Here is a 21,459-nt window from a genome sequence, read left to right on the forward strand (position 1 = left end):
TTTATATTTACTTTTTTTTAAATAACCTCAAGTCTTTTGCGTCTTTTTTCAGGCTTTTTTCCACCGTTAATAATCTCTATCATGAAGCTGCCACCACCATGTCTCACGATGAGTCTCACTCTGTTACACACAACATTTTGCAGGTAAGGTTGAATTTTCTCTGATGTGACTTGAACACTTTCCTCCATGTTTTTCTGTGTCTCCTGCATGCAAACTACAAATGGGACGTCTTAGGACTTTCTTCTAGAATCGTTTTGATTCCTACAACTAAAACGGACAAGTGGTGGCCGTGTTCACCAAATATCTGTTGACTGTTGTCCACTTCTCAGGGCGAGCGAAGCAAGGTGAGTGGCATCAACTAATTCCTCCATTCTTTGGTTAGCAACAACCCGTTGAGTAACTTGCGCAGCAGCAGTTTCAAGTTTTTCCACAAACACACATCTTTTAAATAAAAAAAAAACAAGGACATGAAGTTAATCCTGTGGATCAAGGAGGAAAAAATCACACTGCCATTTTGGTAGTATTTCAGATATTTGCAACAAAAAAACGAATAAATAGCTATTTATCAATTGATATGAAACGTTTAACATGTGCAACACGTTTCTGTGTTATTCTTTGTTCAGAGTGACACAGGACAGGTTTTTTCCACTTATCAGTTATGCCCCACCTATGTCTTTATCGAACACATAAAACCACAATAAAATGCACATCGGACTGTAAGACGCTGTGTTGGCTATCACAAAACAAACTAAGAGTCCATGTTTCAGAGTCTGACTTCTTTTAATTGACCTCAGAGAGTGATGTAACTTTACATATTAGAAAAAACCACGCTTAAAAACACAGGTCACAAAGGATATAAATCATACAAGAGATTTCTTTGAAAAGTGTATGAACACCAGAACACACAATAAAGTGATCAATATATACATTTACTGTAGAATGTACAAAGAGCCTTGTCAATATGCAGTACAGTGGGCACTTACCAGCTATTCTCTTTTAGAAATTAAAAAATACAAACACTTCCCCGCCCCCCTGACTGATAAAATCATGTTTGTATTAAAAGTTTCCACATGCATCCTCAGGACTCGCCTTTGTGTGCAATACACAGTTAATGCCTTCATTTCCCCCCTGTATGATGCATGACAAAGCTGAAATAGGATAAAAGCACAATCATGATAGACATTTTTTTTCCTTTTTTTTTTTTTTTGCAAAACCCTAACAATATAGTGCATTCAGGAAACGTTATAATCGGTTGCTTGTCTGTTACTCCGGTTCTGGCATCCCTCCGTGCGACGGATGTTTACCGAACAGCTACGTGTTGAAAAATGTGTTCCTCACCAGCCAATACCTTAAGTCACATTTTGATGACTTAACATGGAAATCATTTTGTTTCGAACAGACGAATACAAAAGAAAGACATCGTCCACTTTGACGTTGAAGTGAGAGCGATCCAAAACAAACAAAAAAAAACAAACAAAAAAGGTGAAACTTGACGTCATCGTCCACCTTTCCGTGTTCTTTTCCCTTCTGCTGAATCTCCCGCACAAAGAACAACGATGACACAACCAGTAATTGCACAATAAATAGATTACTGGAGGAATACCATATGAATGTCCGTGCATCTGTAAAGCTAAAAGTTACATTTAACGCTTATAAAAACACATAAGGCATGCAACTACCAGCTTAGAAAATGTAAAGTGAATTATTTAATTTACATACTAATAGAACACTGTTGAAGACCACTAAAAACTGCAAAATAAGCTAAATAATTTATGTAATAGAGTAGTTATGACCTGTTACATGTGCAGGTTGATAAATGAAAGCAGTAAAGCTGGATATATTCTCCCATCTTGGGTTTTAATCATTGTTCTGCACATCAAGATGCACATCAATGAATTTGAATATCATCGAAAAATGATTTACTCCAGTAACTCAGTCTAAAGAGTGAAACGTTTAAGTTCTGCCTTCCACTAAACCTTCCATTAACACACTTAACTACATGGCCATGACATGAGAGTTTCTCATCAAAAACTTTCTTCTTTTTTTTTTTTTTTTAATTGGTCTTGATCAAATGCTTTTGAAATATATATTTTTGGAATCCTTTCGCAAAAACAACATATTCAGAAGAATTAACAGAAATATACATATATCTGTAAATTACAAAATTTGTTTGGTAATCACTCCTAAATAGAATTATTGACATAAATACATTTTTCAACCACATTCCTATTGAGATGCACCTTGACCAAGTTGTATATACAAAATGCCTCGTCATTCACTGTTTACATTGCTTTTAAATAAAACAAAATGTGAAACCATGTGATTGTGATTGACTCCGTGAACCATTTCTTTTTTAAGTAGTGTTTGGGATGGCTTATCTTGAGGACATTCCACTCATTCCGTCTCTCGGTTTTCATCACCGGAGGTTCAGCAGGGCCAGTCAAGGACTTTCACACTCTTCATGTGAGACCTTCCAGCTTTCGTTTGGCTTTGGCTTTAGATTTCTTGCTCCAGCTGGGACATCAACGCCTAAATTTCAGATCTTTGGCAATCCTGATTCTTCACTTGTCTGTTCTGGATGCTACATTTTCAACATGCTGAGTAAAATACTGCTCACCCCATTTTTTTTTTTACATTTTCTTAATTAAAGCACTGATGGTAACAAAAAAAAAAAAGAAGGTGTGCACGTCATTCTGGGCAAATTGTTATCGCTTTCTTTTGTTTACCCCCTCATCACTTTGTTCTTTTGTTTCTTTTTGTTAAGTTCTGGCTGTGATATCGGTTGCTAAAAATATCTACTGCTTACAGATAAAAAGTTACTTACAGTCAGGCATGCACAAAGTGTTTGTTGCGGCAATTGTTGCATCATAAGTCGTCTGAAAAGGCAAAACTTGTTTAAGAGATGCTCGGTGAGGCTGAGCTCAAAGTCTGATTAATTTCCTAACGCAAATTTCACAGACTCCAAAGGGGCTGGGAAACAGTTCTCCAAGAAAAACAGCAATAACCGTGCCGTTTCCTGGTTTGTAGGCCTCCACTGTGTAGCAAAAGGCTGAGTCAGGTGCTCTAATGTAACACGTCAATGCTGAACTCGGGTACTTGGTCTGGCATGAGGCTGGTCATACAGAGAAAGCAAAGCAGCCAGTGGGAGCCCGAAAAAAAAAAAAAAAAACATCTGCAAGCCCCCTCCATGTTGTCAGAAACGGTTTGCAGGTTGGATCGTGTCTGCAGGTTTGTCAAGGCGGTGCTTTTGGGCGCAGCGGAGAAATCCAGCTGCGTCAGAGATTCGTCACATCATAGTAGTGCAATAATTACTTTTAAACAGTGCAAGATTCCAGCTTATATATTTATATTTAATTAATGATTTTTCTTCATAACTCTGAAGATGAGAGAGGCTAACTACATACATATGTCAAAGGCCAGGTAAAGTTGTATTGGTCGTGTTTAATAGTAGGGGAAGGATACATTTTTAAAAAAAAAGATCAAACTGCACACTTGCCTACTTCAAAAAACAAAGACTAAACGAAACAAAAATCAAAAATGTCTATCATTTTACGTGGCAAATTGTGTGGTGGAGGCCACTGAAGCTGTGAATAAATTGGGGCGTTTCCTGCAAATTCTGATTGTTAAAGATATTGCCCTTTCAGAGATAAATAAATGAATCCACAATGAACACCAGACTGTTGGTATGCTGGGATTGGCCAATTAGTTTCCCAAATCCCACAAGGTCGTTCAATCATTTCTGCACCCAAATCCACACCAGCTTTTGATGAATGAGACCCAAAAGTACCGACCACAAAGATGCTACTTTGAAAATTCTAACTCATCCAACATGTTTTCTTAACAGTTTTTTGTTTCCACAGGATGTCATACATGTTTTTGTAATTAAGTTAAACACTACTTAAGAGGCTGGGAAACAAACAAACCAAAAAAAAAAAAAAAAACAAAAATAAAAAAACACAAGTCAAAAACATGAAAAACTGTTTGTTTTTTGATCAATCTTCAATAACCGTTGTTGCCGTGAGTGATTTCAATTGACGTCAATTTATGAAAAACCCTAAACAACGGTATAGTTTTAATGTCCTTGCTGGGGTAAAAACTTTGTACACGTGGACAAAAAGCAAAACATTGCTGAAGGGGTTCGTAATCCTGTTACGCTATTATTTACGTAGCTTATCAGTAATGATCGCTAACGTTAAAAACAACCACCAGAATGACTCTTCTATTAGCAAGAGATCGCATAATCAGCAATTTTACCGATGATTGTGGTGTTTTAGTCCCCACTGTACATATTTACTTCAATTAAAAGTTTGGATTTTAGTGTGAGATTATGATGCTGTAACGAAACTTTGATTTTACAAATCATAAACCAACAGTTTTTTTTTTCTTAAATTATAAGATTAGACTCATGCTCATGATCACAATTGAATAATTGTTGCTGTGTTATTTCATGAACACCTTATGAATAATCTTCATTTAAAACCAAGCAACTTTTCTCCATCTGTAGAAGACACACTCTCCATCCAGAAACTGCTGAGCTGTCAGCAGATGAGGCCTTGCAGCTCTTAAGATAAAAGCCTGACCAGTTCTGAATAAAAAATCTTAACTATATATAAAAGGTGTAAAAAAAAAAAAAAAAAAAAAGAAACTTGAGCAATAAAACAGTGTTAACAGGACACGCCTGAAAGCAATCAGACAGACGATGTGGGGAAACAGTTCACAGCCTTTGTTAAAGTTCATGAAGGCAGCACTTAATTCATTTTTAATGAAAAAAACAAAACAAAAACAAAACAAAAAACTCATCCTCCTACTTGTGGAACAAGATTGGCTTGGCCAAACCTGCGAGGATCTTTGGAACGTGCACAGAGATGATCTCCCCGATCATCTCGGGGAAGCTGACCTTCGTGTGAAGCGACTGGGCCTGAACAAACAGGTCAAAGGTGAACTGATGGAGCTTCTTTACAGTCTGAAACAGAAGAGAACAGGCAATCGGTTTCGTCATGTCAATGAAATTTCCTACGTGTGGTGATGAGTCATTTTAGGTTAACAGATCCTGCTTTATTCATGTTTTTCATGCGATTCCTCTGCGTCTGCTGCCATAAAAACTTTTAATGTTATTCAGCCACAGCTTTCTCCCCCTTGTTTTTGCCACCCTTTCACCACAACTCCCTCTGTTTTATTTATTTATTTATTTTTTTCATTTTTCAAGCACTTTTTGTCTCACCATCTGGAGAGAGTCTAGGAGTCGCGTCAGCTGGTAGAACCTCTGAGGACAGTTTGTGGTCATCTGGTAATTGATGAGGCGATCCAGTTCTTTGATGTAGGTGAGCCGCAATTCGTCAAAGTATTTCTGACTTTTCAAGCCCTCCACCGGAACTGTAAAACCAAAACCAGACCAACAGCTGCATGTCTGCTTGCTTTTTTATTTATGTTTTTTTTTTGTCACATTTTAATTTCATATCAACAAACACATTTCAATATCACACAAGGTCCTCAATTAGTGCGAAATAAAGTTCTCAAATGAGACCCAAAGCGCTATGACCCTATGTAAGAAAACAATTGTTCCTAACCTTAAAGGTGAATTATGTTGCTTAGGTGAACAAAATAAGTCAGGTCTAAGTCTAGGTCTATTGCTATCCAAAAAATGTTCATTATTTTTAATTTTTTGCACAAAGTCATTCTGAGATGGTGAGATTTTGGTCGGTTGAGTTCTCACTACTTTAAACTTCTTTCAGAATGAATCGTATTATGGACTCTTGTCATTTTAAATTCAAATAAGCCAGTGCTGGCCACGCCCCCAACTCAATGTTTACACCCGCAAATGAAAACAGCTGCAAACATATGCGCATTTATACAGCTGTATGACTTTGAAAAGCATTGGTAGAGCCTTGTGCACAACCAACAAGAATGCAGCAAGTGGTTTCTGGATGGTAAGTCAACAACAAAACACTTTTTTTATTTTTATTTTCCAGTAGACATTGCACCGGCTGATCAACTGTGCTGGAGCTCATCTTGGGTTGCAAGGTGAGTTACGAGGCTCGACTAGGGTTGCTAGGTGATGACAACCCTATTACAACGGACCGGTAATATTAAGTTACCGGTCCGTTGTAACTTAATATTCAGGTAGTTTTTTTGGAGCAGGCTCATTTTCCAGACACCAAAAAACATTTGTTTATTACCAAAAAATGGCTGGGTGGTTTTGTTAAGTGCGCTCAGGCCCGACAGGAAGAATAAAGTTGTGCAAAATATGAATTTTTGCAAAATCGGTCCCCTTTAAGAACTGGCTGTGCCATGTTTAGAGCCAACAACTGCCGTCAAGCTTTTGTTGTAACTCTCAAGGAGTCTTTTGCGTCACCTTGGGGTCATTTTTGTCCAACTGTTCTTTGCCAATTCATTTTAACTCCAACACTCTGGGGGGTGTTCCAGCATTAGCAGCTTGTTTGGGGTTTATACCAGAACATCTCAAAGGGATTTAAGTTGGGACTTTGGTTAAGTCATTGAGAGGTAAACTCAGTGCTTCAGATTATTGTGTGTTGGGGTTTAAGGTCACAAACGAAGATTCTTCTTCAGGATTCTGTGGCAGATAGCAGAATTTGCGCTTCCATCGACTGAGACAAGGAATCCAAACCCGGAAGTTGCAAACCAGCGAAAGACCACAAAATTACAACCGCCACGTTTCATTGTCAGTATGACATAAAAAAATGTAACGCTAGATTTATAACAAATGTAATTAGACGAACACCTTCCAAAAAAGTTCTACTTTTGTCCTGTTGGTCTATAGAATATTTTCCACAAGGTCTTAAGAATCACTGGGGATTTATTGTGATAAATGTGAAATGCATTTTTGTGTTGTTTTTGGTCATCAGTGGTTTCAGGCCCCATTTCCACAGAGCTGCTCTGCAGTTGAACTGTGATGTGTTGCAATCCAGTCTCTTGTGTACATGATGCCACTTTATTCTACGCAACAACAAGAACAATCACATTTAGCTGTTGTGCTAACTTAGCCTGCTCATCTTAGCACAATTTCTGATAAGAAATACATGAGCACTGCCTTCATGGGAGATGAGTTACTGTTTTCTAAATGAAGTGGAAACTAGTGAGGTGGAAGCTCTGGGTCAAAAGCGCATTTGATGACATACCAAAGTCACAGTGCCACATAGTGGCCTGGCATGACAACTACAGCTGACTCAATGTGTCTTGACAGTGCCTTGTAAACGTGGAACTTGAACCCAATCAGCGTTGGAAAATACCGGCGGTTTCCAGTCAGCGGTCTTGTGTGAACACGGTCTTAGTCTTTGAACTCTCTCAGGGTTTGTCTTTATCACCAAATTGTTATCTTATAGCTGAATCAGGAACATCAAATGAAGACAACAGGCCTACACCTGGGTTCTTTTGAAAAATTGAATTGGATTATGTGGGTTTAATAATCAAACATCTGTAAATGGTATTCCAGTCCTCTAGAGTACTTACTGATGCTGAAGAGCAGCAAGGCCTTCATGCAGAGGAACTCCTCCTGGGTTATCTGCAGCAGCACAAACTCCTGGGACAGATGTCTCATCCGCATGCAGTGCTCATACATGGTGGAGATCTGCATCCGATGTCTGCAGAAGCAGAGAGGTCAGAATGAGAGGTGTGAACTAATGGAAATGACTCAATTTCCCAGAGGTGGGGACATTTTCTCCGCGATGCATAACTGCTGACAGGAAAGAGTGTCAGAGGTTACATCCATACCCATCAGGGATTCGGAATCACATTTACAGAAAGAGCTTCCTGCACTGCAATCTTTAACATCTGGGGCAAAATGTTAAAAACACGCAGCATACAGCGACACCGTCCCATCACCTGCCTTTGGCTTCAAGTCAAAGAGAAATGACTGAATTTTCAGTGTTCACCTCGAACAAAATGAATAAAAGACAGTGCCATCAAAGCTTGTTAGCTTTGCTGAAATGAAATCATTCTGCCTTTATTACAAACTTCATTCACACTTCTCAACTGTGCTGATAAAAGTGAAATGAGTTTGAGTTTATTAATTGGAATAGAAATGTCACCAGAGAAACTCCAGCTGAAAAAAATGATAAATGTTCTCCATTGCTACAAAAACCAATACAGAGTCACAGGCAAAAGTATTCATACCTTTACAACATTGTTTCGTATTTTTTGATCTCACAACCTCAAACTTCAGTGAGATTTTGTGCATATGAACATACAAGCTCACCACTTCCTGTGCAGTCCCACGAAATTAAGACCACGTATCTGTTGTCCTTCCGCTTCACGCAAATTATCAATTTTCTCAGTCTGTCTGATACAATCCAAGTAAGTGGTTGCAATGTGACAAAATGCGAAAAAGGAAAACGTCAGTATTACGCAGGTGGGTGTAAACGTCTAATGTTACAGTGTTACAGAGCAGACCCGTGCAGCCAGCGAGTTTGCATCAAAGCCACAAAAGACTCAGCAAGTGCAATAAAATGAAAATACTGGACTGTTTAACACACTGAGTTTTATTCCATCTTTGCAGGGGCCTACTTCTGTTGTATTTATTTTATTTAGTGAGCATAAAAGCAAAACCTGTTGAACCATTTTTATTATATTACAGCTATAATTTTTCACATTAGTCTTTTTTAATGGTGACCATAAATAAACAAACCAAGCTATGAAATTCCTGGATTAAAGCGGAGTGACTGAAGTTTAAAGTGGAACCACATACTGTACAGTAAGTGTGTGTTTAGATTAGAATAGGAACATCTGGTTCAGACTAAAAACTCTCCAACTCTGTCTGAAAAGCCAGATATCTGAGGGGAAACCTCCCACTGAAAAGGCTTCAGTGTTATAAACAATGTGTAAGAGAAAAAAGAAAATGGCGTTTTTTATCCAGGTTGATCAGCCCCTCATCAGATTTTTTCATTTCCACCACTGACTTTTTTTTTTTTTCAGCAGCTGCATCCCGCTGCGCTGCATTCACAATTTTTGTTTCAGATGAATCCGCAAATGCTGTTTATAAACAGTGTTCACTCTTATTTATAAATTATAGATTTCAGATTGTTCCTGTTTGGACTTGCAGAATCAAACTACCGTTGCTGAGCAGCTTACAAACACCGATTGGAGGTTGGACAGACGTGTCGACATTTCAGTGTTTATACACACAGCATCACTCACTGAAATATATTTATGTGCAAATTTTAAATGATAAGATACTGCTACATTTGGTAGGCTGTTATATTTGAAGAGCAATGAATTAGTGTCCAGAGACTACAGACGACAAATTACCTTTTGACAAATTCTGGCGCATTTACAGTTATTAATGTGCATTTTCCCTTCTAAATAAATTGAATAATAATGATAATAATGAAAACAAAACAAACATCTCGCATTTAAAAATGATGGCCCAAACCACAGCCGATTGGGTTATCATTTAAAATGAAATATCCATAAATCCTACTATAAAAAAACAACAGCAAAAATATTAAAAGGTAAGAATTAATTAAAAACTAACATCCGAAGAAACTTAGGATCATATTTCATACCAAAGTTTGTCATTTTAGGTACAAAAGATAACAAATTTCCAAATATTTTGGTCATTTTCAGATTTGTTTTTGTTAAGACTTTGTCTACAGATATGCAGAAGAAAACTGATGTGTGTTCTTTTCTCCTGATCTTTCACAATTCATTTGAAAAAAAAACTAAAAGAGGTAAATATGCAAATGTGAAGAAGATTCCATATACATTATTTGTGGTTCATCAGATTAACTATATTTCATCTTAGCTGTGACTGAATGTTGCTACTAAATCAGAAGATTTGCTTTCAATTGACCTGAAGTGAACAAATTCATCACAATCCTATTTTCTTTACATTTTTTGCACTTTTTCAACAGTGTTTATCTCAAACTACAGTAGATTATAATCCAACACAGAAACTTCTGTCTTTTTCCTGTTATGCTTCAGATGTTAGAGCGTCTTATTCATAAAAAAAAAAAATCTGGCACCTTGCGTTCAAATATTAGCAGAACCTGAGCTGAAATGCAGAAGCACTGAAAAAAAAAAAAGAACTCATAATTGAAAAGCTTGTTGAATCACCATAAGCAGCCGACGCTGTTAGTAACCGTGACCTTATCAGTCTCTCACATACTGAAAGAGGATTTCTGGACCCGTGTGCAGTGCCCTCTGGGTTCATTAAGGTTTGTCACAGTTTGTCAATGACAGCTCATTAAGGTCCAGACCAATAGCCAACTGTCTAACACGCTAATGAACATCTTAATCTATTCTTGGCTGCTTGGGCTTGGATTTAGTGCAGCATAAAATAATAACAGCCAATGTGTTGTCTTTTGTTATGTAAATTGTAATCAATGTAAAACTATATTTTGCACTGACGCTCCCAATAAATTCTTACATTTCCTGCTGTTTGGCTGATTGAATAGCCAGTAGGGCACGTTGAGGCACTTTTGAACCTATCATGCTAGAATACAATTAATAAGAAACATTTGGGGTTGTAGAGTGTGACACGAATTATCAGTTTCTTAAAAAGCTAAATATTCCTTGATCTTCTTTTTTCCATTTTGTTATACACACCTTATCTTTCAGCATAGACTACAAATATACTGATCAGTAGTGATGATTTTACAAAATGTAGAAGAATGGACATTTCAACATTTCTCAAATTGCTGATGTAGAATGTACTGTGAGAATCTGGCGACACTCAAAATGTTGCTTATAGATGCTCTTGTTAAGATTTTTGTGTGTTTGGTTTTGGTTCTGGGTTATTTTAGGTTCTTAGTTTTGCATCATTCCTTCTTTCTGGTAAGTTTGTTTTTCCAAATCATTCTGGTGTTAAACTTCCTGAATAACTTCTCTCGGTTGTTCCTGGTGTTGTAAGTTTATTCTAGTTTAAGTCTATAAGTCTATATAGGACTGCTCGCCTATTGCCTCCAACAATTCATATTCTGCAAGATTTTTGTTGTTGTTTTTTTTACTCCTTGCTCATCGGGTTTTGTCATCCTGGTTCCTGTCAAGTTTTATGGTTTATTCTTCAGTTTATTATTTATTTGCTTCTCTTTGGACTATTCTTGTATCGGTGTTTTGGTTTTATTTTTATTAGCCATTCTCATTGGTTCCATTTGTGCTATTGGTGTTAATTTCTTTGTGTTTTTATGTTCGTTATGTTTGTTTTTATAGGATTTTGGACATTTTCAGATTTTTTTCCCTTTTTTTTTTTTTTTTTACAAAAAGTTATGTTTTTATAAAATAAATCATCCTAACGCCACACTTCAGAGTTCGTCTGCACATTGGCTTCCCAGGAACCCCCATGACAGTTTTTTATATAATCCTGTTGCCGTCTATTTTGCAAGGTATTTTGAAATAATTATATTTGTCAGATGTGCAAAAGTACTGAAAAAAACCCCAAAACAACAAAAAAAAACACAAACGCCCCTCCCTCCCCCAGAAGATATTCAGCTGAAATCTCAGCAAGAAGAAAAACACATTATTATGGGGAGGTGGAATACAAATGCACCACACACTTCTTCAGATTTTATATGTATAAAAATGTGAAAACCACGTGTTATATTTTTTCCAGTTCACTACTATGTGTTACTTTGTGTTAGTCTATTGCAAAATACCCTCTAAAATACACTGGAGCTGTGTTCAGAATGTGAGTAAATGTTGAAAAGTACAATTATGACGACTTTCGCAAGGCAATGTTAATATACAGTTAAATTAATGACTATACATCCAGTTGTGTGCTATAATGGAGCAACTCACCTCAAACACTTTTGTCTTGAGATAGTTCAATCTGATTCAGCACAAAGCCATGAGTCTTACTACTGAAAAATGTTCCTGACTTTAATTTCTCAGCAACAAAAGAACACAGTGAAAAGGCAAATTGGTTCCACATGATTGTGAGAGTAAAAAAAAAAAAAAAAAAAACCTCCTGCTTTACGCTGTCAACACCTGGAAGCTTTTGTGTTTGTATGCGAGCAGAAAAATCAATTTACAGAAAGAGATCAGGGAAGATGAGAATAACAGCTCGACCAATGCGAGCGATCACTAAGCACAGCGAACCTCTCCGAGGGAAGAATCGAGATATTCAGAGTGATACGTACTCGTTAAAGACGAGGTCCGGAGCAAAGTACAGCATTCTGCCGTTGACGTTCTTGTAGGACCTCCATACCAGGGCGAACACCATCACCCCCATCCATGACTGCTGGATGACGGTCATCTGGTCGTCCACGTGGAGATTTCTGAAACCTAATATTACAAATCATAATTGATCCTGATTATTAGAAGAACACTGCTCAAATTATTGCAATCCATACTGATCAACACACTGAATATTGAAGAAAAATTGTACATCATAATTGGTTTCAATAAAACATTGTTAAAGATGTAATATGTAACTTTTCTACAGAATATTTTTAACTATTTGTTAAAACTGTCACTATGTTGTTACAGTTTGAGACGGATGATCTGTAAAAAGATACATGTCCTCCACCTCCTCCCTGAGTTACTGTTGCTGTTTGAAGAAAAGCACTAATCCCGACCACAAACAACCAATCAGAGCCAGGAGGAGGGCCTTAGCGCTGTCAATTACCTCATGTACTCGCTGCTAAATGTGCTAATGGCGGAGAAAAAACATTATCCTAAGAGGAAAATTGTTTATCCGCCATCATCAGTGGTCATGCTAACTCGGCTAGCATTCCTGACAGGCTATGTTAGCTGCAGCATAACAGAGCTCAAAGCGGGAAGTAATAATGGGGACGAGTAGCAGCACACCAGATTGTGATTGACAGCGCCAAGATCTAATTGGTTCTTTGGTCTAATTGCTTATTTCTAGTTAGCCCTGGGAGTACTGGTAGAAAGCAGAGGAGCTCAATTTTTTCACAGATGTTTTTCTTAACATGCTGTTAAGACAGTAACAGTTTCAACAAATGTGTAAAAAAAAATTAATAAAAGTTACAAACTGCAGCTTTAAATCTTATTTTTATGCCATCTACATGTCAAATAAATTCAAACCCAGTTACACCTTTAAGACTATTTTAACTGATTACTTAACAACTTATTAATTTCCTAAACACTGCAAAAATAAGAGGGGAAAAAGAAAAAACTCCTCCGGGGTTGCATTTTAAGACTGTAAGATTTAAACTACTTCATTTGTATCTCTTGGCACCAACAGGTTGCATGGCATCTTACTACTTTGGCTGATGAAAATGTTACCATCATTTGTCTCAGATTTTAGTACGTTAGTGTCACGTCTTCTTTTCTGCATAAATTAGCTATGAAATCTGGGCAAGTTTGCTTGGACTGCTCGCCTATTGCCTCCAACAAATGAAGACGGTTTTGGACGAACACAAGACTGGGAGACGAAAAGGAGGAGAGTGGGGGAAAAGGAAGGAAAAAGGAGAAAAAAAGGAAAATTGGAAGCCCTCACATACCAGCTTCATCTCACAGGATACTGAGAGGCTAAGGAAATCTTTATAATACTTGTAAACTCAAAGGAGCAACTACACGTCTGGCCAAGAATCACCCACCCACCACTCCGGAGGCTCATACAGGTCATTGTTACAGTGCTTTGCAAAAAGTATTCATGCTTCTTTAAATTTTTCTCATGCGGGCATGTTTTAAATACACATTTTCGTTTATTTTATTGGGATTTTATGTGTTGGACTAGCAGAAAGTAAAGGAAAAATATGGATTTATTTTACAGCCTTCTGATAAGTCTAAATAAAATGCTCTGTTGACAAAGGGAGGTTGAAAGCCTCCCTTTTGCATGGCATACACATTTTTATTTGTATAGACTTCTGAAAGCAATTTCCCTTCCACTTCCCACCTACACACCACTTTATGTGGGTCTATCACATAAACATTTGACAGAATACATTAACGTTAGTGGTCGCAATTTGATAAAATGTAAGCATCACGCCCGCAAGGTCAACAACTTTCATGTCATGGCAGGTAAAGCATTGACAAAGGTGGCCTGTGTCGCCCCGCTCTGCAGATCGGTCCAGCAGCTTGGGCTTGTTCCTCTTAATGCTTTGATTTGATTCACTACATTTGACCTCGTGACTCTGACTGCAACCCAACAAAGCAGCTGAGTTCTGTGACAAGCACTCCTACCACCCGACGTCTGCATGCGCGCAGATGCTCGGCACAAAGGCGTAGAGCCTGGTGGAAAGCAAACACTCTGTCAAAATGAATCAGTTTCATCAATCGGTGACATATGGCAACTTCTCTGTTTCTCAGTGTAAATTCGTCAATATGTATTTGACAAACTTTGAAATAACTGAACTTTGTCTGCTGTCCGGGATTCACTGATGATTATTTCTGATCCAAATCATGCAGAAGTTCGGTTCATAATTCAATACTACATTAATACAACACAAAACCTTCAACAAATGTTAGTTAAAGAGTTACTCAGTTACTCATAGCTGAAAAACTGTTCATTCTCACTGTTGCTGGCATGATAGGATAAATTCACAGTTTGTAGGAAAACAACATAACAATAAATAATATGTTGAATATGGATTGCATGAGCCAGTTGCACCACAATAGTAAGCTAGCTTTAACATAACTCATTTAGTTGGCACCCTGTGGGGTTTACTGGGTAGGGCATGCAATTAAAAACATAAACATGCCACACAGAGGAGAAAACGCTGTAAAATGTAAGATCGTTGTTCCAGAAGGAGGTAAATAGGAAACATGGGAACAAAACAAAAAACATCGTTAAAAGTAATAAAAATGGTGATTATTCCTGAACTACACATTGCTGCAAACATTTGGCTTCCTGTAAAATACACAAGCGAGTAGAATCTATAAGGCTGTTGTTGCGTTTACACATTTCAGCACAAATGTTTCACATGTTGCGCTATTAAATAAATGGCAAAACTACATGATATTTTAGTTTGGTGGTTTGGTTTTTACAAGGACCTAGAGAGGTGGTTTTTGTGGCACCAAGAGCTCAGTGTGTTCCCTGTTACCAGTGTATGCCTGCACAACGAAAAGGGTTTCCCTACTGTCTAAAGCATGCACAAAACTTCTGTAAGGCGGTCATTGCGGTTTATTATTGTGGTGGCAGGATGTACGGGTCCTGTATGCTACATGGTGGAGCATTGTGGCAGCAAATCTGTGGTGCCCCATGCAGACTTTGCATGGGGCCCCACAATGCTCAAAGCACAATGCTTTGAGTATTGTGCTTAGTCACTGCTTTGGCTGCAACCACAAGGATCTCACGAAGCAGCAGTAGGAAAAAAAACAACAACAACAAAAAAAAACAAATCCACAACATAATGCTACTAAACATTGGACCATGATCAGTCACCTAGCAAATAGAGAATGGTATTGGCTGAGTGCGCAGCACTAAATTGTGCAAAGCCTGTTAAACAGCAGGTAGTTGTGAGTTTTTCAGGTTCCAGTTTGAATACAAAATGGGTTTTTGTGCTATCAACGGGAAGGCTTGGGAATATGTGTAGCAGGAGAGAAGAGGACAAAGAGAAGGAGGAAGACAAATTACTGGGTGTAGGTTTTCAGTGGAGTGAAGACGCTATAAGACATGGGCTTCGAAGACGCCGTCCTCGACTGCCTCGGCTCCTCAGAAGGCAGTCGAGGGGCCCGTCCCAATACTTCCACCCTCGTGTCCTTCAAAGACTCGTTTCTGATCAAGGATTTGAGTGTCTACTGTGTCCCAATTTTCCGGTGTGATCTTTAGCCCCGACCCCTTCGCACGCTTGACCCACACTTTGGCTAAGCATCCAGGTGCACTTCGGTGAAGTGTATTACCCACAATTCATCACACCATGTGATGTTTTGAATTATGGCAATGTTTACCAAAGAAGCTTCGTCTGTCAGTTTTTATTTTGAAATAATTTTTGTTTGACTCTACTGTGTGGATATTATTGAATTTTACTCCATATTCAATACATTTGAACAGCCAAATATTTCTTGGCTCTTGAGCAAAAACACATAGACTGTACTTTTAAAATCTAACTTGCGGCAGTATCATTTTTAGCAGTACAAATGCCAAATTGGCAACCACACCCGCCATTTTGAATGTTGCAGTTAAGACGCAGAGACACAAGTTGATGACATAACCATACTGTCCCAAGTTGAGAATTTCTGCATGCTTGTAATCTGAGCTCTCAAACTCTTATGTACACTTGGAGGGAGGACGCACTTCATAGAGAGCCATAGGGTGCAGTGTGAGTCCTGGGACCAGGCCAAGTTCCTCAGAGCTCTTATATTGACCTCATTATTTGACTTAGGTGTTTTGCAGCAAAGACTGGTCTGAAAATGTCAAGACAGCAGCCCTCCAGGACTGAAGTTCGACGGGTGTGACACATGGGGGAGAAGCGCACACGTCACCAAGGCGTGCAAGAGTGCAGGTACTTCTGGGTTGTTCCAGGTTGAAGTTTTAATGCAAACTGTATCGGTCACACTGCCAGAGAGAAGTCTTATCAGTATAATTAGTGAAGAGGAATGAAGAGAAGGAGGAGAAGGGGTGGGGTGGGGGGAGTCCAAGAGTAATTTTACACTAATTGCATCATGACTCATGAAAACTTATTTCAGGATCCGCAACCTCGGCGTATTTAGTTCGCATTGATCACTGGGAGCGCGCAAGACCAGCAGCGAATGCTGTATATAATGCCCCTGCCTCTCTGCCCAGGGTAACGTCTTTGCACATGCTGGTGCACTCTGCAGAGGATAGCTCTTTGTATTGAGGAGCTTTTATCCTGACGCCATCATACTGCTGATTAATGATGAAAAATACTGGTGAGGTTTTCTCACAGCTGCAACTGATTGTAGAGGTGCAGAGCCCAACTCAAATATATAAGGAAAGACTGAACATTGTGAGAAAAGCCTCCCAGCGCCGATGAGATCCGATTGCAGTAGTGATGTGCTAAAATAGCCAGAAAAGCAGCAGGGGAAAAAAAACCTATTTCCTGGAATCTAAGACTGCAGCAGCCTCTTGATACCTTTACACTGTGTGTGATTTTATGTTTTTGGCGCGCTTGCTCTGTTTTCTGCCATGATCCATGCTGCTTACTACTTACTCTCCTTCCCACTCCTGCTGATTGCTCATTGTCATCACCTGCGCTGCTCTCTATTTAAACACCTGTTCTTCATCAACTCGCTGTGAGATTGTCTGATCCTCTTTTGCAGCCGTCTAAGTTTATGTCATGAACTGTGGTCAAGTTTCTAAGATCAATAACCTGCCTGTGTGTTTGTCTAGTCAGTACAAGTTTGTGAGTGAAGTTTTTTTTCAAACCTCTGTAGCTGTCTGACCTGACCATGACCCTGCTTCAAGCCAATCATATTCTGTATTGTTTTTCCCCCCCGTCCGTCTGAGAACCTCCAGACAGTTTATGCATGACATCGTTTTTAAATTGTGGTCCTATATCCTCTGTGTTTCCAGCAAACATCTCGGAGGCTCGCAAGGCCAAACCACTCACAAATCTGCCAGTCCTGCAGAAGCTGCATTTCTGGAGGTTGTGGATCCCAAACTGCTGGTAAATCTTTTTTTTTTTTTTTTGTTTGCTTCCTGGTTCTCTTCCAATCACATCACTCAACTCTGTTTCCGTTTTCCAGACCATCCAGCGTAAACAGATCTAAGCAGCACTAAATAAACTACTTGAATAAATCTGTTCGAACTGTTACTTTGTCTTGGCTGTGTTTTGATTTCTGGCTCTTAGTTTTCTAAGATTGAGTTTTAATATTTTCATAGGTGTTTTATATTTCGTACCAACCTGTGGATGGAAACTGTGGTTTTTGTCATTTAACCTCTTCCAAATTTGCCATGATCAAAGTAAATTTAAATGGTTCCACAGACCATGAAGCATTCTTGGGGTGTTTTCACTCCTGATAGTCCGGTAGACTTTCTTAAATTTTCAGATGCCGTGGTTCACTTTCACTCTGTACCGTCTCAATCTAAATAAATAAAAAAAAAAAACCTGTTCACCTCCTCGTCTGTGGTGGCGCTGCGCAAAGAAGAAGGAAATGAAGCGAAAACCCCCGAAGACCAGAGCAACTTCCTCCTTCACAAAATGTAAACGTAAATTAAGTAGTGTCAGATTTGAGCAGTTGTAGGGTTTCTCTTTTGTCCCGGGTAAAAGACCACAACCCATTTTCCCTGTAGAGCTAGACTTGCACATACCATAGTCTGCTTCCTGCTTTTGAAGCGGTTTCCGGTCCACTTGCATTCAGAGTTCACTTCTTTTGTATGAGACCCAGGTTTTTCGGTGGACCAGAGTTGGCCTTTTTTTATTTTTTTTTTGGGCCGCACCAGAATTTGTAGACAGACAAACCAGAGTTTGATTAAACCGAGCCGAACGGGGTTGATGTGAATGCGCTCTTAGTCGTGTTTCAGTGATTTGTGATGTCTGTGTGTTTGTTTGTTCTGGTGTCCTACCTGGTAAGCCTTTGGCCCATTTGACCACTTTGACCAGTTGTCTCTCTCCCAGCTCATTTAGGCTGGTGAGCAGGCCAGCAGCTGAGTCTGGTTGGCCGCAGTCGTGTCCAGCATTCACCACCTCAGGCTCGATGGACTCAAGGATGTTCAGGAAGACCATCTGGGAGTTCAAGCTTGGACCTGACTTAGGAGACATGTGGGGCACTTCTGGCGCTTCCTGTCCAGGATGTTCTTCTTCTGGGTTCTTCTGTTGCCCAATCTTCTTCAGTTTGCGTGCTGCGAGTAGAAAAAGAATAGTCAATTGTTTCTCATGTTTGTTTTATTTTATTTATTTTTTTAAATGTCATATCCTATATTTTATGCCTCTAGATGTCTAGTGATGGTGTTACTTGCTCTTCCCTCACCACCTGTTTTCACATTTGGCTTCTAGTCTGAATTATAAATGTATTAGCTGAGGATGAGAAGAAACATGGGCGCTATTAGAGAAATCTTGACTCGACTGCATCATAATTAGCTCAATTTACAAATTATGGTCAGAACGGGACATTAGTTTTGGCTTGTGAAGATTTGTAATTTATTTTCAATATAAATCTAGTTGTTTGGCGAAAGCCTCAGTGGTTTGTTGGGTTTGTTTGGCAAAACCAAATGAGAAGTAGCAGCGCTCGCCAACAACTGATGTTATCATGCGAGATATATTATTGTGGTATTCCATGTGCGACAGAGATACAGCAGCAGCTCTCACTGTTCATTTGAAAAGGCATGATTTAAAGTATTAATCAAATCAAGGAGTTAAAATCACAAAAGCAGCCACGTTGTCCGTTAACTCTGCAGCAATTGCAAGGGCAAGAATCAGTTGGCAAAATCTCGGGAAGTTAACCTGCAATATGAAAAGGCGGAGTGTTTCTTCACTATGTTGGCCATTACGGTCCAAAGACAGTGAGCCCTTCTTTCTGTCTTCTAGCAAATCTGCCTGACAGAACTGAAAATTCAAGGCACGACAAGAAAATGTATGTTCACAATCTGAGCTGTTTTGTGTGCAGTTTAACTCTATTTGCAAATCACACAACCACCATTTTTACCCACTATACATGCTGCTCCTGTCCCAGCATCAGGTTATTTGTTCCATCAGCTTGTTTGCCCGGCCTTTGTTTGTTGGTTTGGGTTCGTTTCGAGATGTTTCGCTGTGGTTTTGATATTAAATCACGGTTTGCATCCATATCCTGCCTCCTGCACATCTGGGTTTTGGTCCTATGTTCTTTTAATCGTGACAAACTATGTTCCCAATAAGTGGGGTATATTTTTTTTTTTTTTTAAAGAACAATCAATTTTCTTTAACAATCCACAGTCCAGGCCCAGTAATATGTTTTCAAGTAATGAATCATATTTCAGTGGATAGAAACCTCCCTGAACAGATGAGCCTCATCTGTTGGAAGAGCCAGCATCATCATGTCAATCTGCACTAACAAAGAGAGGGATAAATTATATTTGTGAACAGCATGCTTTATTAACGCAACTTAGAGCACTTCAGGTTCATATTTTGTTTCTTGGATCTTGGACTAAATGTATCTACGGCTTGGAAAACAATGCGACTCTTGCTTGCTTGAAATAAACCTCCCTGTTTTCTATATGGAGTGATAATGAAGAATCAAACTCTCTCCAGAAAGAATTTAGAACATCCGGCAGCAGCTGCTCCGAATGGCATCCAGTACTTAAGACCCAAATTGGAGAGCAATTTTTATTTGGATAAAGCAGACGGCCGCGTGATATGAGCAATACGAACGGAGCAGAATACGACGCTAAGCATCTGCCAGCGCTATTTTACAACAAAGTTTTCACAACTTACAATCACTCACTTCATGCAGTCTGTGACAGTTTTGTTTCCAAAAGTTACAACTGCGGACATATTCGGCATCTGTCTTACTTTTATGTCTTTCTTTCGTTTTTTTTTTTTTTTTTGTGTGTGTTTTTTTTCCCAGAATGAACGAGAATTACAGGAAAATACAAATTGTTACCAAGTCCCAGAGGAGAATAAAGAACAAGTGCTTCTGTTGTTTTGCTATTTTGGAGTCCAACTAGCACAGAAAAAGGTCGTAACCCACTGATCTAATTCAAAGACAATAAATCTGTTGAACTATTAAGAACAAAGATAATAATAGACATATTACATAAGAAGCAGCAAATTGCTTCTTTGTTATAAAGCAAATGTGGTGAATGAGGGTAAAAAATAACCTTTAATTGTCATGCAATTCCTCTGGCAGGCAATGTGAGAAATGTCTCATTATAAAACTGGAGCCTGGCTCTGTTGTTCACTTTGATAAATATTGAACTGCGAGGTTTAGACACGACTTAAATCTTTTTGAAGGAAAATTGCAGATTATTTAGGATTTCCATTTCTTATCTCTGATCCAGTAACAAACATTTCAGGTGCAAACAGTTAATTAAACTCTCGGCTTTTCTTTCCTCGGTTTTGACAGACAGCTTTATGATCTTTGCAGAGCGCGGTGTGAATCGGTTGGGTTGAACTAACCTTCAGCGCTCCATAGTTGAGATGAAGCCAATATAAACACACACAGGGATACAGAAGGGACTGCTTAAAGCAAAGAGCTGTCTTTTTTTTTCCTTTAATGCAAATTCAGTGCAAAAGTTAAATTACAGATACCAGATGTTATCGGCTGTCAGGCTTACAAGGTGGTCTCTAAACGGAAAAGAAAACCTAGCTCTGGAGTCAGATTCATTGTGGACAGCTTAAATGCCCAGTGAGGGAACTGCAGAGTGATCCATTACAAGCTCAATTTGCTGCAAAATCAAATACCACATGTAAGATTTATCTCCAATTTTCTCCTCAGTGGCTGCAAATTTTCTGTGCCTTTACCAGTCCCATCATGATTATAATCAACATCTTTATCATATCAGTATTTTTTTTTTAGAATGATTGACTGCACAAGAAAAAAAGAAAAAAACAAAACAAAAAAAACACCCCACGTCCATCTACTGAAATGCCTCTCTGTGACCTTAAACTCTCGCTTTGGTGTCCAAGTTCTAGACATCATTATCGTATTATTTTGGCAATGAAA

The 21,459-nt window shown here is 38.7% G+C and overlaps 1 protein-coding gene across 1 annotated transcript in view; it reads right to left on the bottom strand.

Annotated features, from left to right (window-relative positions):
- Window positions 1–761: 761 nt before the first annotated feature.
- Window positions 762–21,459, bottom strand: part of LOC129368388 (androgen receptor-like) — a 39,756-nt gene continuing 19,058 nt past the window's right edge. Inside the window, exons 4-8 of the mRNA XM_055043310.1 lie at window positions 18,386–18,661; window positions 12,090–12,234; window positions 7,468–7,598; window positions 5,222–5,373; window positions 762–4,963 (exon numbers count right to left, since the gene is read on the bottom strand). Of these exons, the coding sequence (XP_054899285.1) occupies window positions 4,805–4,963; window positions 5,222–5,373; window positions 7,468–7,598; window positions 12,090–12,234; window positions 18,386–18,661 (863 nt within the window). The 3' untranslated portion in view covers window positions 762–4,804. The remainder of the gene's footprint in view (window positions 4,964–5,221; window positions 5,374–7,467; window positions 7,599–12,089; window positions 12,235–18,385; window positions 18,662–21,459) is intronic.

Source organism: Poeciliopsis prolifica, unplaced genomic scaffold (assembly GCF_027474105.1).
Source record: "Poeciliopsis prolifica strain line A6 unplaced genomic scaffold, Auburn_PproV2 SCAFFOLD019, whole genome shotgun sequence".
NCBI lineage: Eukaryota > Metazoa > Chordata > Actinopteri > Cyprinodontiformes > Poeciliidae > Poeciliopsis > Poeciliopsis prolifica.